Consider the following 20,024-nt stretch of genomic DNA (forward strand, 5'->3'; position numbering starts at 1 on the left):
CAATAGCTGGAGAATAATTGGGCCGTCATTACATGATTGTTTATGGTCAATAAATAATCCTATTGGGCCAATAGATCAAAGGTCAATGTCACAGCATACTTGAGACTGAAAACTGTTTTCCTCCGAAGGGCAGTAATGTGGGGCATATGACATTGTGTAAACACTATTTGTAGTTTCTGTGGAAACAAATGTTTTAATATGGTACTATCAAAAAAGGGAGCAATATCTTACAACATGTGAGTACAGACGACCATATAGAAATATGCATTTTCATGTACCTCCTAAGCTCTTCAAGACGACGACTGTGTCTTTGTAAAGGTGCACGTTAAAAATCTTGAGATAGCAACAGCTTTCCATGCCGAAAATATTTTCCAAAGGAATTTGTTTCTTTGACATAATATATAAACTTATTGTGTTTAAACATACAAGTTTAATTCTTCAATTTTTGTCAGTAGGCTGTGTCACCTTTCATATATATACCAATGTACCAACTCGATTTTGTAGAAAAACACCCAGATGTAGCAACTATGAATGAAAACATTGTCACGGTACAGGCATGTAGCCTAAATCACAATGGGGACTGTGAATGGAACCTAGACGTTCAGATGAGAAAATGTAACGGCGATTTACTTTATAGTTTTCCTTGGTTCGACAATGCAGATATGTGGATCCATTACATTTGCCTTGGTTAGTAAAAATAACATGCTGTGATTTAGCAAATTGTTATTTATATTTAGTAAGATAAGAAAGGCAAATTTTAAAGATATTGACGTAAAGGTTAAAATTCAAGCTTTCGGTCGGTTAGGTGCTGCTGTTTGAACCTTGTTTTCAAAAACTTAAATTATTCATCTTTGACTTCATGTTTTTGTAAATGTGTCTTATACAGCGGTTTTACATCTGGTATTATTTCTTTCTAGCTCAACATTATATTTCGTCACATATCTGGATAGCTTTATATGTATCAATTTTGTAGAAAGACGTGCAGTTGATCTTAAATTCTTAAACCATATGACAAAACGATTTGAAACGGAATTCTAAGAATTTCAAATCATCAATAATTATCCGGAAACATGTTAGTGTATTTTTTTGTTTTTCATTTTTCGAGAGAAACCTCTGTGCAAAAAGTGCGACACTTTTCGCCCGTGATAGGTGTTACCATGTATTTGTTAACGCCACTGAAATAACTAAACGTTTACCGGGCAAGAGAGTTCATATTTTAGACATGAATGGCATATACTTTTAATATCCATTTGTTTTGTTAACTAAACAATTTAGGATATTTGTTTCATTTTGATTTACTTTATCATTAATGTGGCTTACATAACCATACTAGTAATAAAGTGAAACATCAGTAATGTATTAAACAACAGATTTACATTAAAACAGAAAGCGTGTAACAGGATGTGTAAGTATTTGTGTATTTGATCACTAGTACTATTCATACAGTTCATTGTTTTATATGTGGGTGTCTCTGTTTTTGTTACCACGGTATCAATATAGCTAGGATCTGGTCACGTCTGGTTCTTTGCAACCTCACAGGAAGACAAGAAACCTATTATGATGAAAAACATTATAGTAGGTTTCTTGTGTTCTTAATAAGCATATAATCATATTTTGGTTTAAATTGTTGTTTGCGAGTTATTACCAGTGCAAATCAAAGAAGTCGTAAAATATTTAACATAAATTTCTCTACTTTGAGCATTTATTTAGCAATATCTAATACCACTCTTTCATGATTGTAATTCGTGCTCAACAACTAAATGAGTTAAGTATTTGAATACACGAGAATTTATTTCAACATTCTTTTATTTGCATATTTCAGATACGATATATACCGAAAGTAAGTTGTATATGTATATTTTACTTTCGTACACTTTAAATAGAATACACTGAATTTTATTGTTCAAAACAAGATTATTATTGTTATCAAGAAAGATATTATATACTTTACTATCATTTTCCTAAGAGAAATAAAAGACAGTTTCTGAAACAGTTATCGTAGTCGAACTTTTAGTACATCAGTGTGCTATACACTTTTTTGTCGAGTTTGACTTTTTGTCATAAAAGGCTTAAAATTCATATATTATTTGATTGATTTCTTACAAAAATTGGCATTGTACCACTACTCAGATGATATATGAAATCATTTTTCATCAAAGTGATCTCTGCATATATCTCACAACATTTGGAAGTATGTTCATGCATCAAAGAATAAATAGCACCTTGATGCATGTTTAAGTGTGATACAGAAAAACAAAATTCATCTACCTACAGCCTGATAGCACCTTTATGCATTTATAAAAGAGGAATTATACAAAAGCATAACTTCATATATAGCCCATTTCATTACTAAAGTATGATGTTACAATTAATTATTGAAAATAAAAACTGTTTATTAACAGTAATAATTATCTTGACCTGTAATAATTGGTCATGGACTCAGATTTATTCACCCTTTTTCTTGTTATTTACGATTTGGTCTTGCAACCTTTATCAAAATGTAGATTTCCAGTATAACCACTCCTTTTTATTAGCTTTAACAAAACAAAATTACAAATTATTATTATCATTATACCATATTTATATAGCACTCTTTTCATGACAAACAAAGTCAAAGGCGCTTTACATACAATGCAGTCACTCAGAGCGCCAAAGTAATCCTCTACCAATACAGATACTGAGTGATTTGACCAGAGAGAGAGACCTGGAAAGACTAGCTTAGCTCTTTGAGAATAGTCTAGTTCTTTAACGTGCCCGGTGTGTGGCACTGGTACACGCAAAACCGTCTTTTCCGGGAAGAACCGGTACTGACCTCTTAGTTATGTTGGAGATACGAAATTGTCAATGCCTGAACCGGGAATCGAACCGCGGACCTCTGTATTAACGTTCTAGCGTGTTACCACTAGACTTCAGGGCGACTGGAATGTTGTTTGAGCAGATCAGATGTACTACCTTGACTTCATATTCTGCAAAATCAATACTCATAAATCCAGACGAAATACAAATTTTAACATGGTTCAAATTGATTGCATTTCCAATTTAAACAAAGAAGAAAGTCAAGCTCTGTATATTCTGCGATAAACAAAAGCTGGCGCGCGTACCGGTAAGAGAGCATTATGACGTCAAATTGCCGCATGAGGCCCAGTTCGCTACTAATCGCATAAATGATTTCAAGCATGATTTTTATCAAAATATTTTTTAAATTAATGGGCATATAAGAATGAAAATACTCATGGCCTTTTCGTGGTTTAGCGTCTAATTTACCGCGTTTTATCGTTCAGATGCTTAATTATTAATAACCACTCGGACTAACGCTCTCGTGGTTCAATTCCTGTAATTCTGAACCGTGATAAATCAGGCAACAACAGCTCGTAGGCCTTGATTATTTGATGAATAAAGAACAATCTAAGGTAGGCACAGGCCAGACCTAACAGATTTTGTAAAGAATACTGCTACTAGTTTCGGTATATCAATAACATGAAATCTAACTGAGCAAAAGCGAAGGAACGTAAAACTGCTAAAGCTGGGGGTGAATGTGTTTTGTAATTTTCTGCTTCTTATGTCAGAAAAAACCGCGAACTGTCATTCAAAATGGCGATATTTGTTTCCACTTTTACATACAAAAGAACACATTTTCAGTGTAGTGGTACGTGTGTGTTTAATTGATTAGTCTTCAATCGACTTAAATTACCCTAAGACCAGAAGGAATCATCTACTTACCATGATCACGAAATAAAGCATGATGTCCTAAAGCGCAAGTATTCTCGAGCTATATGCACTGTACCATTTTCAATCTCAAAGTAACGATAATTTTGACTTCTTGATCCGAACACTTAGGTGTCATCTATTGACCATAGAAAATAAGGCCAAATCATTATAGACATTGATAAAGACATTTTTGCCTCAATGTCACTGTGTGCTTGACCCTAAACATACCAGTCTAAAATCCGGATGACTAGTGATTATACGCTTTACTGTCAATCCAGAGTTCCGGGGCTCAAATTCCGGACTAGGAACTTGAAAATTCAAGGTGTTGTTGAGTGCCTCCCAACTAGACTAGTACTGCTTCCTCTCGGGAAAACCTTCTTCATGTTGTTCGGGGTTAAGCGAAGAACCAGGCTGTCTTTTCAGAAAAGAGCATACCGGTATGAAAATATCTTAAGTACATGCCTATATATAAACTATTCTCTCTCCGTTCTGTGGCATATCTCTCTCTCTCTCTCTCTCTCTCTCTCTCTCTCTCTCTCTCTCTCTCTCTCTGTTTAGATCACTCTGTGGCTGTACTGGTTGATAATCAGTTGGCACCCTGAGAGGCTGATTGTTTGTAACATTTTTATAGGAAATCGATCTTACTGATTTTCGTATGCGATATACAGCATAAAATGTATACTATCAACTTTAAAAATGTGTACTTCTGGCACGTGCACAGAGTGTCTGACCTGGTGACCAGCTAAACAGTATTTTAAAGCTGTTTTAGCCCAAAACATTACTGTATTATTTATCATCATTTTGATTTGAGAGTAATATGAACTACACATCCTAAAACAATACAACGTTCATATTTCATAGTTTCTTTGGATAAGGTAATGTCTATGGAGTAGAGGGAGAGACAAACACTGTCTTATTTAAGGCCTTATGTACATTAAATCTTCCAAACACTGTCTTATGGAAGGCCTTATGTACATTTTAATCTTCCAAACACTGTCTTATTTAAGGCCTTATGTACATTTAATCTTCCAAAAACTGTCTTATGGAAGGCCTTATGTACATTTTAATCTTCCAACCTTTAAGCGTTTTCTCGAAACCATGACCTTATGATGTGTTTGTCTTCTAATAAAATACATATAAACAATAACAATATTAACTACGTTAAGATTGCAATTATTTTCAGCTTGTGAAGATACGGAAAATGTGTATTCGGCTGGAAATGTAAGCGGTAAATTACTTTACTTTTCCTACGGAGATATTCAGGCTGGATGGTACGATGCTTTTAAGAACGGAAACCAGTATGTTTTCCCGTCTCTTGAGGACCTAAAGGATGACTTCGGCGAATGTTTTATACATGGTTGGGGATATGCTCTTCAAGGTATTTTAGTGGATGGATGGATGTTGCATTAATATTTATCGTTTTACGTTGAAATTCTTCTTTTGGTTTAAAGTTTTCAATTGAGCAGACTTAAATGTTTACGCACAAACAGCACATTTTGATTTCATATTGTTATTGTCGAGAAGATCTTTTTATTACATCTCAGAAAAAAAATTGTGGGTAGAGTCTAGTTGATTCACTGTTTAAATACAGTATCAGTCTGGTTGTTCGAATATGTATATGTTTATTATAATGTCATACATAAGGAGGCAATATTAAACTGATATTAAAGATCAAATATGTGTAAACATCGCACTTTCAGCCGCAAATGAGTCAATAATCCCACTAATAGACCACTTTATGACAGTTTTCTCTAGTGTATGTCACATTTTAACTTAAACTACTTGTATGTTCTCTAAAATGAATTTGTTCGTTTTGATCACTTTGAACATTTTGTTGAACAGGAAATAAATGTATTAACATGATCAAAAATCAGATAAAAAAATATTTTTTAATTTCGTTCGATAATTAGCATATTTCCCGCAGCATCATCTCTGCATTTTTGTTGCAAATTGTTACTTAATATTTGTTACTCAACTAAATGGATTTTTGAAAACAGTCTTTGTCTTATATTTTTCCAGCAAAAGAATTCGAAGTTTTCGTGCCCGTGTAATTATGATAGATATTGATAAATTTTCCAAGACGGTCTGATTTGAAATATTAGTATAAATACGAATCAGCAGGACTTCTAGCTAGAAAGCGCGGCTACCGAGTTCATTGGATTTTATTGGTCAATGATAATTATAGGGTATTAGCTTTGTATCGGGAAATATGCACGAGTTCTTCAGCGGAAGAATATTGCGCGACACGAGTTCTTCAGCGGAAATATTGCTCGACTTTAGGAGCGCAATATTCTTCCGCTGAAGAACGAGTGCATATTTCCCGATGCAAAGATAATAACCTTTTTATAACATACGCATCTACACGTAAAAGATTATGTAAATATCATATATATTTGTTCAGTAGCCTGAATGTGATTGATAATACTGAACTAAATAGAAAAAAATAGTGCCACAACACACACTGAATTACGTCACGCACCCGATATGAAATTGAGGCGTCAGTGTATGAAAAAATATTGACGTTTCCGGTACCAGTGTAACTTAACGGGGAATAGAAACGGGTATGTCATAATGATTAATATTTGTCGGCGCCTGCAAGAAACCATTCTGTTTACGTGATTAATTTTTAAAAATAGTACATAAAGCAATTAAATGTAGTTTAATTGAAAAAACTTGACTGACGCTAAATTCGAGCCTACCTTTAACAATATGCGTGTTACCTCTGTGCTGTTTTCCGAAATCAACTTTAGTTGTTCCATTGAAATCTTAAACTATAACTTTTTTAACAGTAAATTGCCTGAGGCTATCCAAAAGCCTCATCCCCTATGAAATTGACTTCGTTTTGTAAGACCTAGTTGTTTCACTATAACCACATATCTATATGAATGATAACATCGGTAAACTAAAGAAATGACGTTTTCATAAGTGTGCAAACTTAAATAGTCGGAGTAAGTAACAAAGCCTATTACTTGATGTCTGAACTCATAGCTGTGTGTATATGTCATTGCGATTGTTTACATTCAATGCATTTTCATTATATATATATTATATATATATATAAAGAAAAGTGAGAAAGAAGACGACTAATTATCTGCATATATTTGTTCAACGTTAACTGGAAACGTATTTTCAACGCTTTTACATTCGTTTTTAAATGAGATCTTGCAAAAATGTCATGTTTTCAAGACTGTCAAACAAAAACATTATAAGGTTTCTGATATCCTGTAAAATCTTTTTATTTAAGAAATAATTTATTGCAAAAGAGTGTTTTATCACTATTTATGCACGATGGGCGGTCATACGTAGGGCGTAATAATTTCACGAGGGCGCAGCCCGAGTGAAATTATTTGTATGACGTATAGCCGCCCGAGAGCATAAATAGTGTTAAAACACGGTTTTGCTATAAATTATTTCGATTGTAATATGCCCAACAGTAGATCAAATATAGTAGCGCTCTTTCTTGGCCGCAACAAAAACTTTGACGTCACCGCACGTTAACATGACGTCATTCTAGCGTAAGTATATTTTAACAGAGACGGGCATATTAGAATATGATTTTTAATGTGCCAGTGTAGATGTTCACCAATAACGGCCGTATAGTGGATTCCCGTCGTAAAGTAACCCTCAGAGTTTCTTTGCAGATATGCACTCTAAATCATCTTGAAAAATGCCCGTTTGACGAGTCAAAGCTTATTTAAGCGTACAAGAATTCATCGTCTAACTTACTTTTGCACTGCTATTTTTTGGTTTACCGAACGACCCGTTTCTGAATATGGGTCGTCCGCCAGATTCATTTGCACATCAAATAACGACCGACCTATCTTTGTAATAGCTTACCTCGCAAGTACCCCTCAGTACAAACAAAATGCCATGAAATATCTACTCCAAAAGTTTAAATAGGTATTCTGGTTATGTCTGCAACAGTTAAAACCTTAATGTTTTTTTTATATTTCTATAGAACCACAAATATGCAAATGTACTTAAATGAAAAAGAAATGTATATTAACAGTCATTTTATTGCTTTAAACCTTACTCAAAAGTTACACCTGTATAACATTAGCGTATGTATAGAAGTTAATGAAGTTGAAGATTTATATGTTAAACATTTACTATTAAGAAGAACTTAAACATAACTAGTTAAACTACATGGAGGATATTTATTTCTTTCAGTTTAAGATATATTTCACCGAGTAAACACCAAAATGTAATATTTAGCGATTATCGCATAGTGCGGCAGTTTTCCTTTGATCTTTGCAGTATGTTAAACATGGTAACACACATTATTACTATAAAATCTGTGCTGATATTTAACAAAACTGTTACGATATATATCAACACAGAAATCTCTATAGAGTCTCATTAGAAAAAAAGTGTTGCGATATATATCAGCACAGTAAAACTGTTCCGATATACAATGAATATCGCAACACTTTTTCTCTACTGAGATCGTATCGAGGGAGTATAATTTTTTCCTTTCAAAGAAAAGATGATTTTAGCTCCAATTTACAGTTCACAGAGAAAGAATTATTACAAACACCTACATTTATAAAGTAAAAGAATAAATAAACTAGAATATTTAAAAAACTAGATATTTATCGCCAAATTCAGAAATACATGAAATATAATTATGAAATTCTGAGATTTCTCAATTTGATTTTTCTTTTACAAACAAAACAACAAGTTTTACAATATGTTTGGCCAATGAAATGCAAAGATTTAAAACCAATACAGAAATCTGTTGGATACTTTTATCTGGGGAACACATTTTCTAAAACAGAAGTTCTAGTGTTTCAGTCAGCGAGGCGCAGAAAAGGAATCAAAAGAGTAAAAATAATAATAAACAAATTGAAATGAAAATAATATATAAATTTTAATGATAAAACTATGCGATAAAACAGTTATAATATGTAATGCTCGTGTGTTACGAGGATATATCAGAGATAGGGGTAAATCTCGGTATTTTTCTCTGCACATATCTATCCTACCGGCCGAGACAGATATGTACAGAGAAAAATACCCTCGATGTACCCCTAGCTCTGATATATCCTGGTAACACACTCTCACACATACTATAACTATTACGTAGCACAGCCATGAGTGAAAGTGTAAATTATAAAATATATATCCATCTTCCATTGAAACAAACAAATTTTATTTTCATTTCATGTAGTTTTAATGGTACTAACTAATACTTAACTGGCTTACCAGTGCAACGTCAGGTGCATCACGTCATGACGTCAAAATGTCGTGACGCATGATATCTATGTAGAAAGTGTCAGATAGTTCTTAGACGCATCTAGAGTTAATTACATTTTATCATATTGGAACGTACATGTATGTCTTTATCATCCTGTAAATATTTATATACATTTATATCTTTACTGAAGTATATTTTGTAAGGAATTTCCGATTATTTGAAATTCATATTCTTTCTCATTTGAGTGTAGTTTCGTACATGTAAATGATAAAAATGATATTTTTACTGTTTGCATCAATGTAAATAACAATTTATTTTGCTGATAAGTTTCAGTGCAGAAAATAACGAGTCTTCGAAAACAGATTGTATATGGAGAGGTACTGTTATTTTGTTGAATTTTATCGGCATTAGTAATAATTTGATTTAAGCTGTTCGTATTTTCAGAACCGTTGCCACAAGCAATCGAGGAAACACCATTGATGTTGTCTTTATGTTATGTCGACTACTTCCACAACTTCCACTACCTCTATGATTATCCGTATGATCCTGTTGACTATAACATATATTGCAACAATTATGATCACATCTTCGTCAGAGCATGCAATGGAAAACTTCAGTTTGATCTCTCTCGTTTTCGTTATAATGGTGAAGAGTTCTGTATGAGTAAGAAATATTATCTTATTTTTCTAGAATTCAAAATTTACAGGAAAACAGTGGAAAATAAATGAAAAGGAAAGAATCATATAAATCATGAAAATCAGTTATATCTGTGAGGGACAACACAGTGCTGCGTATCTAGAACAAACAATTGATTTAAATGTTAACTTCAGAAGCTCATATTCTGACGTCACCTAATAACGTCCGCCTTTAACGGACAACGTTCTGTACTTCGCGAGAGTAGTTTTTTGTTTTTTGTTGTTTTGTTTGGGGTTTTTTTGTATTTTGAATTTGAATTTAATACTTAAGTCTGAATTGCGCGTTTTTACATATCAAATTGAATGTAAATAGAGAAAAATACAACAGAAAGAAGATTTATTTTAATCTCTATGAACACTATTGAGAAGTCATTGAAAATCCGTAACGAAGTTGTGATAATAACTGAAATTAATTAGAATAAAACTTAACTGCTTAAGTTAAAAATGAACTGTCGTTGATTTCGTACATACAGCAAATTGAGTCCTTGCGGAATTATATTCTTATAGTATATATCATAACAGACTAATAAAGAAGCTGCCTTTCTTATACAAGTAGCTGATGATTGAACACTTAAAAGGGAAAAAACAGAGTGAACTACAACGATATCTTCTGCACCAAGTTATATCTTATAGAATCATTTAATTAAATCTTATAACGTATTACATATTCAAAACAATGAGTTCTTGTTGAAATTAATATCAATATGATAAACTATTAATGTGTGGCATTTAACCATACAGAAATTTTTATTTTTCAGTTCATCACAATAATGTTTTAGTAAAGCCAGAAATCGATCATGTCATCCAGTCTATTACTATCGATGGAAAAGCAGTGAGAACGCATAACCCATTTCTGCAATACAGATGCTCCTTTAATATGATAGATGGAACTTTGTATAGAACAAACTGGTAATAGCTTTTAAATATTTCAATGTTTTTCAACTGTCAATGTTACTGTATAACCGGACCTGGACAATATGTACGTAAATTGGCTCCGTAGTCCAGCGGTGAAAACTTTGGATACACAGTTCAACAGCAGCACTTTTTTCGACTTTTACCTTTAACACATTATTTTACTCGGATAATAAACATGTTTAATGCAGACTGAGAACAATTTTGAACATTTGAAATCTGATGCTTTGAAATTTTTACTACAAACGGTTGTTCACAGTCTACGAGAGTCCCGTATATCATGATTTCTAAGATAACTTTTTAAGATAACTTCCGTAAATAGCTTTTTGATTTGTGATCGCTTTACTCATTGTCGAAACTAAGGGGTCTCAACAGACTGGCTATAACTAAAATTTTGCTGGATAGAAAATACTTATAGTTTTGGACTTTATGCTTCCTATACATAGATTTTAGTATTCTAATTATTGCTAATGATGGATGTAACAGTTAGTTGTTTCTAAGCCAAATGAAAATTAAGTTAAGAAAACAAATATGCCATACTGCTCTATTGTTGAATAAAATCGTTTGGAGTTCACATGTGAATTATTTCTTAACAGGAAAATCACAGTCTGAGATATACGAGTGATGTTCGAAAGGTAGTGTGTATTGTGGTATTAAACCTTGAAAACTGATGGAAACGTGCATGTTGTCATTTCATACCCTCAAAATATTTCCTGTGGTGAGAACTGCATAATTGTAGTCTATGGACCCATTTCCGGAAAGCGTCACGGTAGGCTGTTTTGGTATACTATGAAGGTACTGATCGACAGCAGAACCGAGGGCTGCTCGCGATCGAAAACTACGACCAGAAAGGATGTTTTTCAGTTTGGGAAACAGAAAGAAGTAGCATGGTGCCAGATCAGCGGAATAAGGTGGATATGGTAGCAGTAACTCTCTCAGACTTATATATGTATTACCATTATTTTGATTTTACGAAACAAAAATCTGTGTTTTGGTTTTGTAGGTATATTAATGGAACACTTCAAGTTCAAAAGGGGCCTTCATCTTCGTCGAATGACCTTGTATTTAAGGAAGACTATTTGAAAGATCTTGAACCTGGTTATGAGGTAAACTTAAATAATTTGTATGATTCAGTTTGAGAGGGAGTATGAATCTACACTTACCACATTCTGTTTCGTTCAAACTATTCATTGAACTTCTTCAAATTTTATAGCGGAAATGCTTCGATGTTTGAAAACAGAACGCCTTTAAACAGGTTAGGTATTGTGACATTTCTAGAATCTAAGAATGGAGGCGCAAGACTTTGTACAGTGTGAGGCCTGAATGTCTAATATAGGTTAATATCTAAGATAGATGCGATCAAACAAAACGTTTACAAAGCTTTCTTGAACAATTCTGCATCTTTTTCCTGTAATGAATTTGTTTTATCACTAAGAAACAGCCTGGTTGTGATTGTACCTAGAGAGGACAAAAATTATTCTAATTTTCATTTTCAGGTACAATGTGGTATATTAACAGTGTCAGGAAATGAGTCCATCGAATTATTAAGTGATGTTTTCTACGCTGGGTGGAAAGTAAGTCAGATTGATCTTCAGACATTTAAATGTTATTTCAATACCATAAAAAGCTTAAAACTTAACTTCTAACTGTTAACCTTATAATAGGAAAGTAGTTATTAAAAAGGTCTCTATATTGCAATGGTCGTTCAAACGTGTACATTTGATATTATGACATTGACCATAAGTGTGTTACTTGTTTTTCCGATGATCCAATGAAAATGAGGTCATGCTTGTTGAACCGTATCCTTGTTTTTATTGTTTACATTCATTTTCCGATATGCTGATTCCTACATGAATTTATATGGTATTAACAATTATGTCATTTGATACATCAATAAAATCGTTAAACGTTAAACACATTATTGTAATGCTTCAATACTGTTTTTAAATCATGTAAAATATGTTTTGAGCTCGCAGTTGTTAAGTTATAACAAAAGGAACAGGAATTTCTTTACAAATACGGAGTTTCGAAACTACATGTCAATTTTAAAAATGCATTGAATTAATGTTTAGGTAAACAAAATATGAACTCAATTTTAGATGCAACAAAGGGACGATGTCGACTCTGTATGCTTTAGAGTCTTTACTAAAACATGAAAGGTAATCAAAACACATTAAAAACAAACAAACTAGGTCATATAACCTAAATGCCAATGAGATTTCTGAAATATATTTTATGTCCTCTATTTTTTAAATGTTATCTGTCTGACCTAATATTTTGTGCAACTCGTTAAAGGTTGCAGATAATTCGATTTCCTTGAGCAAGAGTGGATATACATTGGTTGATGTAGAGCAGACGATACCATTAGGCTGCTACTATAGGGATGACGAAGCTCCAAATTGTGTAGAGGAATTATTATTTGAAGACTCAACTTATGTTCCTGATGTATGTGCTGGTGGCATTCGAGTACAAAATGCAGATGAGCCAAGCAAATCAGTTATAGAAATACAGGTAAAGTTATTCAATGTCTATAGGATTTAACAGCGTTAAAATAGCTCGCGATTACAGTAACGTTTTGGTATTTCTGTCATCTTGTGTATAGAATATGACGTCATAATATAGTTTATACTATAGTTACGTCACTTAAGTTCAAGTCTTAATGGGAAAAGAAGGATTTTTGTTAGGTAAAGTCAAGAATATTTATGATTGGCATGTCATCTGACAATTTATTTTTTCCCACAAGGCAGGCAATAATACATAATCTACAGAGGGAAACTAAGAATTAATGTTTGAAAATGCACTGACACAAGAAGCGGTAGCTAGCTCTGTTGTAACAATGCTATCCACACATTATGAAATGTTGCCGGTGAGTTTTCACATACATCCTAAGGTGATATTTTTTTCTTTTACAGAGCTTAAAGAAAGGCGAAGAATGGACGATCAAAAAGCACAAAGCTAAACTTTCAACCATTGATAGTGATTATGATGACAAGACTGCTTATGACTTGAAAATGTCTGTCACCCACAGTTCTGGTCATGCTAGCCGAAGATCAATTAGTACTGAAGTATAATATCTTTTCCATCTTCTCATTTTGTGAAACTTTTTACGTAATTATCATTTTTAATTTCATTTCATTCTGATATAACGTCCAACACAGCCACGTCCAGGACCCGAAGTAGTCATTAATGATCTCTAGCAGAACATTAATCGTAACCTGAAAGATATAAGAAACGAGTAAAACCTCTTAATTTGCTGTATCTTGGGAAAAGATAAGTGTAAACGGTTATTATGCATACAAGCTGCAGAAGACCGGTGTAATTAAGTATTTCGACCCCCATAGAATAATGACCCCCCGGTCATTATTCTATAGAAAATGTGACTCCTTTCCTGTAAAATATTGACTCCCCTTATAAAAAACTGACTCCCTTTGAAAACTCTATAGAATAACGACCCCCGGTCATTATTCTATAGAAAAACTGACCCCTCCAAGTAAAATACTGACTCCCTAAAGATGACTCCCTTCGAATCTCATAGAATAACGACCCCAGTTGTTATTCTATAGAAAAAGTGACTCCTTCCATTTAAAATACTCACTGCCGAAATTACTACATTCGAACTCTCATACAATATCGATTCCCGGACATTATTCTATTTAAAAAAGTTACTCTTTCCGTGTAAAGCACCGGCTCCTAAAAAGACTTCCGACGATAATATCTATTAAAAAGTGATCCCCACCAAACCTAACGGACAATTTTACTAGATCTACAACTCTAATACCCTGCATTGCCAATAGTTAGCATTTTGATTGTACTACTACTACTGGTGCCGCTACTTCTATTGCTATTACTACATGTACTTCTTCTTCTTCTACTACTACTACTACTTCTACTACTACTACTACAACTGCTACTACTGATACTACTATACCTGCTTCCACTAATACGTCTTGTACATCTACCACTTCTTCTCCTGCTGCTGTTGTTGCTGTCACTTATTCCTCTGCTGCTGCTGCTGCTGCTGCTACTACTGCAACTGCCACTACCACTGCCACTACCACTGCCACTACTACTACTACTACTACTTTCTATTGTTTCCGCTACCGTACTTTACTGCCACTGCTAAGTATTGCAACTTCTATTAATACTAAGTTTTATGCTAGCAGTTTCTTGTGCAGTTTTCTTCTGAAGAATTACTTCATACCGAAGTTTGCAGGGATTATTGACACTGGTGTGTTTTGTGAACGTATTGTGAATTGTTATTTTCCTGAAAAAAATGTATACACCAAGATACAGCGTCTAGAAATAGAATCCCTTTTCCCGTTGCGGAATGCTCTGATTTCTGTGTCAAGTGATGGTATCTGGGGCTAATGGTCAAATGGAAGGACGGACGGACGGACGGACAAGGGCAAATCTATATGCCCCCCTCCCCAGAATGGGGGCATAAATGCAGCAATTAGGCCTTAGATACATGAGTTATCACTAAATTTGACCAAATGACCGGGGGTCGTTTTTTATGGGAGTCAATATTCTTCGTGAGGTTCAGTTTACTTCACGTGGGGGAGTCATAGTACTATGATCTGGAGGTCATAATACTATGACCGGGGGTCACTTTTTCTATAGAATAATGACCGGGGGGTCATTATTCTATGGGGGTCGAAATACTTCATAACACCGGCTTTTAAATATATGCATGTACATATGGCATTAGTACAGTGTCAAGTTGTGGTCAAATTGTCCGCTAAAGTTTATTCCGGGCGTTCATAAAAGAAAAGGTAATTGAAAATAAAAATATATAGAGCCAGATCTTTACGCAAAAATGTTTACAAAATAAGGGTATGACGTCATCAATGGCGAAAACCAATTAATGAAATAAACAGGGTTCTGCGAAACGCTTATGACGCGACATACTGTTTCCGGCAAAACACCTTGCACTAAAGAGAGGGGTGTTTTCCCTCAATTAAATCATCACTGTTTACAATCATGCTCCGAAGACAGAAGTATCCAGATTACGCCAATTTTAATAGCCGTTGCTTGAGACATTGAGGACAGACCGTCATGGGAGGTAACTGTAGTCATGGATTGGGACTATTTCTCATTTTATACAGCAGCTATAATTACTGTTTCAGTATAATGGTTGTAAATTCGTTTTATTCTCATGAGCAAATTCCTTTTCTCTATTAAAGTTTATTTCATAATTTTATGAATTCGTACAAATAATGTCCAATAGTTACAAAAGTCTTTGTTTCTTTTTAACTTTTAGTCTGTTTCGCCGCCAAGTTTTTACTGGAATTTCTAGATAACACATATTTATTTTTCAGGTTGTTGGCGCTATGCATGTAAGTGTAACGCATGTAGTTTTTTCTATTGTTCCCGAAGGGGGAGCACATATAGTCGCCGCTTCGTCAGTCCGTCTTGTAACTGTTGTCTGGAATATTTCTCGGCAACCACTGGGCTGAATTGAGCGTAACCTCTCCCTAGAGGAGATGCGCATATTATCGTCATGTTCTTGTCCGGCTATTTGTCCCTTACTTATTGCCTCCTGATTATCCAACATCAGTAAACCACAGTGCCACTCTTTCAGGAGTATTTCTCAGCTATCGATGGCTAGAATTCAGCGAAAATTCATAGAAAGGTTCTCCCCAATTTGGAAATGCGAATTTTATCTTCGTGTTTTTGTCCTACAATTTTTCACTGAAGGTTTGTCCTTGGATTATTTCTTTGAGGAGCATCATATTATATTTTCTTGCTTTAAATCTCAATTACGAACGTATTTAACGAGTGTTAAATCTCAAAACAGATATTTCCTAAAACAGCTGTTATTAGTTTAAGTATCAAGCTACGGTACCCCGGTAGGGACGTCGCCGCATAGTTTGAGCTGGGAACAACAATATGATGTTGAAAAGCCAAAATAACGAATCTTTGATGGTGACACGAAACTATGATGTTGATTATTTCATATTTTCGTCTTTGTATTTTTAACTTTTCGCCATCGTGCTTTCGTAGTTTCAACTTAACATCATCGTTGTTTCGTAATTTTTGCTGTTCAACATCGTAATTTCGACACTTCAACATCGTCCTTTAGAATGTTCACCACCGTACCTTCGACAATTTACCATCGTATTATCGCGTTTGAAATCTACCCTTTACCTATTATCTTTTGTACACATGCGCATAGGATTCAAAACTGAAATTGAACGTATACATTAGAGATTCTCCAACGAAGGTTACGTGTACTGAAAAAAAACTATGATATTGATGTCTGTAAATCATGGGGTGAGCCAAAGGTTAACTAGTGCTTTATCTATATTTACGTGTAACGGTAAACAGACATGGGCGACAGGAAGGAGATACTACGATGTTGAAAATAAGAACTATTTTCAGCTTTTTACCATCATGGTTTTGTTGTTTCAACGTCGAAGTTTCGATATTTCGACGTTTAAACATCATAGTATTTTTTGTTGTTTTGAACTCGCAGTATGCGGCGATGGATCTAGCCGGACACCATATGAAGCGGTCTGTAGTTGGGTCAATTTCTTGAATTCAAAATACATGTAATTGTCAATTAACTAATTTATTCTGTGGTGTAAATTAAGACCTGTTTATAAGTGTGTAATTTTATTCAATGATGTATTACAGCACAGGTCTGCATTTTTAAAAACATTGTGACATTCCACTTTATTTTGTTACTACTTGTTTTAATTAGCTCACAGAAACATCTAAGTGAGTGATGCAAAGATCAGTGATGCATGTTCAGATGACTATATCCTATTTATCATAGTAAGTTCATTGCATAGATAATAAAAACTAGTTTTCATTCTTTTCCTCAGTAAACATCTCCATTGCATAGATAATAAAAACTAGTTTTCATTCTTTTCCTCAGTAAACATCTCCATTGCATAGATAATAAAAACTAGTTTTCATTCTTTTCCTCAGTAAACATCTCCATTGCATAGATAATAAAACTAATTTTCATTCTTTTCCTCAGTAACATCTCCATTGCATAGATAATAAAAACTAGTTTTCATTCATTTCCTCAGTAAACATCTCCATTGCACTGTAAAAAACATCGAACCATTGATACCTGATATGCACCTCATAAATACCTATCCGAGGTGGTGATGCTGTTATCATTGTTTGTTTCAATATTTTTTTGGATTTTTGGAAATTATGATCTTCTCACCTTACATGCCATAGCAATGCGTGTTAAACAGAATTGAAATTCTTACGGTTTCAAACTAATTTCAAAGCATTCTCGGCGGTCAGATTACTGCAAGAACAGTTAGCATAAAAGAGTACTTTTTGAACAAATAAAATTGCAGATTATTTTGAACATGAAAACGTACATGATTAATTTGTTTGAACATTACCTATTTGTATTCAAGTGACTTGTTCCCACAGAACGTTATTATTCGCAAAAGCTTACTGCTGTTTTGTTTTTAATCTAAATATTGCCATGCAGGTTGACATCACTGAGGCAAACAGACACTGGAACAAGAGATGTTACTCGCATGTTGACCCACATATGAAAACTACAGATGGAAAGTACATATACAAAAGTTTGAAGACTTGATTTTTACGTCTTAATTCTGTCTATTTGATCCAGTTTATTCAAGACGATTTCATATACTATATAATATAAATGATAACGTCTACGACTATTTAAAGTAATTGAACATACAAAGACGTCAACATTTATATGCACCAATTTTAGATGCTAACACCGGTGTCAGTTTGGCGTGCCCACGTCATTTCCGTGCTTCATATATTGTATCTAACTCCCAGCAGTCATTAACTCCCCTCGCTACATTAATTAATGTACGGAGAGACCATTGCTTAGGAGACTGATATTGTATTTGTCAACTGAAAACGTTTAAAAAAGCGTTAAATGTTTAAACAGGGCTTTCTTGGCCTTTGAATTCACATACGCCAAATACCTGTTTGAAACAACGGAATTCAAAATAATATTTTATACTGTATAGTAAATTTATACATTCAACAGACATTATGAGGCGCAAAAGGAAGGTGACTACATGATGGCTTGGAATAAAGAATTTCAGACTGAGGTAAGAGAAGAAAAGATTAAAAACTTTAATTTAACATTTAAAGTGTGATACATGTAACAAGGTGATACATGTAAAATAAGACTGACTATGCTTAGAATGCTCGTCATCCCTATTATCTCACACTTTAAATAGAATTAAATATTAAATAAAATATAGACAAAATCGTTAACATTTAAGCGCAATATTCAAAACATGAAAATGAAATATAATATATAGTTGGACAACACACAATTCATTACCGATTTTACTTTGTCAAATGATCGACGAGGGCATTTAAAAAAAAAATGACCTACGTTTACAAAAATAGGGTGTGAAACATAATCAGCTTTCAAAGTAGGTCAAATTTCTTTACTGTAGAGAGAGCTGCATATTGTTGTTCTCGCAAAAATCAAATACCGCGAGACCAGATGTAACGCGAAAATAGCAGCAAGTGGTATATTTTGAAAACATATTGCAAAATATATCTTATATGACACATATAAGTTTGCTTTTAAATAGTGTTTGAAAAGCTACAGGAATAGAAATGGCAATAAACGAACTGTTGTCTTTTATTTTATATGCTTAAATGTTTTAATGTATTTTAGATACAAACTTCTGCTAGGTATTGTTACAAGGATTATTCAGATGGACCAGTTTGTGCCTGCGGAATAGCAATTGCCGTTGGTGCTGATGCCTTTATCATCAATAAATGTCCGAACTCTACTTTCCAATTTGACTTTGTACAGTGTGGAGATGGTGGCATAATTGATATTGAAGAAATACACGCCTACCGATACAAGGTTTGATTAAGATTGAATATTTACATGCACTATGTAATTAATAAAGAGAGAGAAAAAATCATAATGACGTCATCTGCAGAAAGTACACAAAGAAAAAATGGCGTCGTTCTAAACCAGTCTTTCAAAATCGGCAAGCAAACCAATTCAAGAAGGACATTTAGTTAAAATACATTTTTCTGTCTGTAAAGTGCAAAATTGGATCGACACGATTTTGTATGTTATTGACTTTAAGAATGTTTTGGATTTAAATCAGAAATTGTATTTTTACCGGTAGATGAATTACAATTAGACATGGGCGGGTCTTCTAGACTCTTCTATCTAAAATTGGAAAAATCGATTGTCTGACATTTGTTATGATTTTTGATAATCTTAGAAAGAACTATTTGTGAAAGGAAATTACTGCAAGATGTTAATATAGGAATTGCATCTCCATGAATAGCGCTTCAGTCTTTTTATTATTAAATGCAAGTATTGTTATCAAATGAAGTCATTCTTGAAATATGACAACCGCAATCATTTAACATTGTTATAACCGCATTCAGCTAGCACTTGTATCTCTTAGTACGTATGGCCTCATTCAGCTAGAACTGGTATAGCTATGCTGTGTCTTAGAATGTATTTACCGCATTCAGCTATCACTTGTTTAGGTCTGTCTAGTCTTTGAATGTAT

General features: G+C 33.8%; 1 protein-coding gene across 1 annotated transcript in view; it reads left to right on the forward strand.

Annotated features, from left to right (window-relative positions):
- The first annotated feature begins 482 nt into the window (after positions 1-482).
- The window catches only part of LOC123542679 (uncharacterized), a 92,617-nt gene continuing 73,075 nt past the window's right edge, over positions 483-20,024 (forward strand). The window contains exons 1-12 of the mRNA XM_053531218.1: positions 483-615; positions 4,892-5,086; positions 9,350-9,568; positions 10,359-10,509; positions 11,516-11,618; positions 12,009-12,086; positions 12,808-13,023; positions 13,425-13,577; positions 15,831-15,848; positions 17,972-18,054; positions 18,512-18,575; positions 19,160-19,354. Coding sequence (XP_053387193.1) covers positions 483-615; positions 4,892-5,086; positions 9,350-9,568; positions 10,359-10,509; positions 11,516-11,618; positions 12,009-12,086; positions 12,808-13,023; positions 13,425-13,577; positions 15,831-15,848; positions 17,972-18,054; positions 18,512-18,575; positions 19,160-19,354 — 1,608 coding nt within the window. The remainder of the gene's footprint in view (positions 616-4,891; positions 5,087-9,349; positions 9,569-10,358; positions 10,510-11,515; positions 11,619-12,008; positions 12,087-12,807; positions 13,024-13,424; positions 13,578-15,830; positions 15,849-17,971; positions 18,055-18,511; positions 18,576-19,159; positions 19,355-20,024) is intronic.

Source organism: Mercenaria mercenaria, chromosome 19 (genome assembly GCF_021730395.1).
Source record: "Mercenaria mercenaria strain notata chromosome 19, MADL_Memer_1, whole genome shotgun sequence".
Lineage (NCBI taxonomy): Eukaryota > Metazoa > Mollusca > Bivalvia > Venerida > Veneridae > Mercenaria > Mercenaria mercenaria.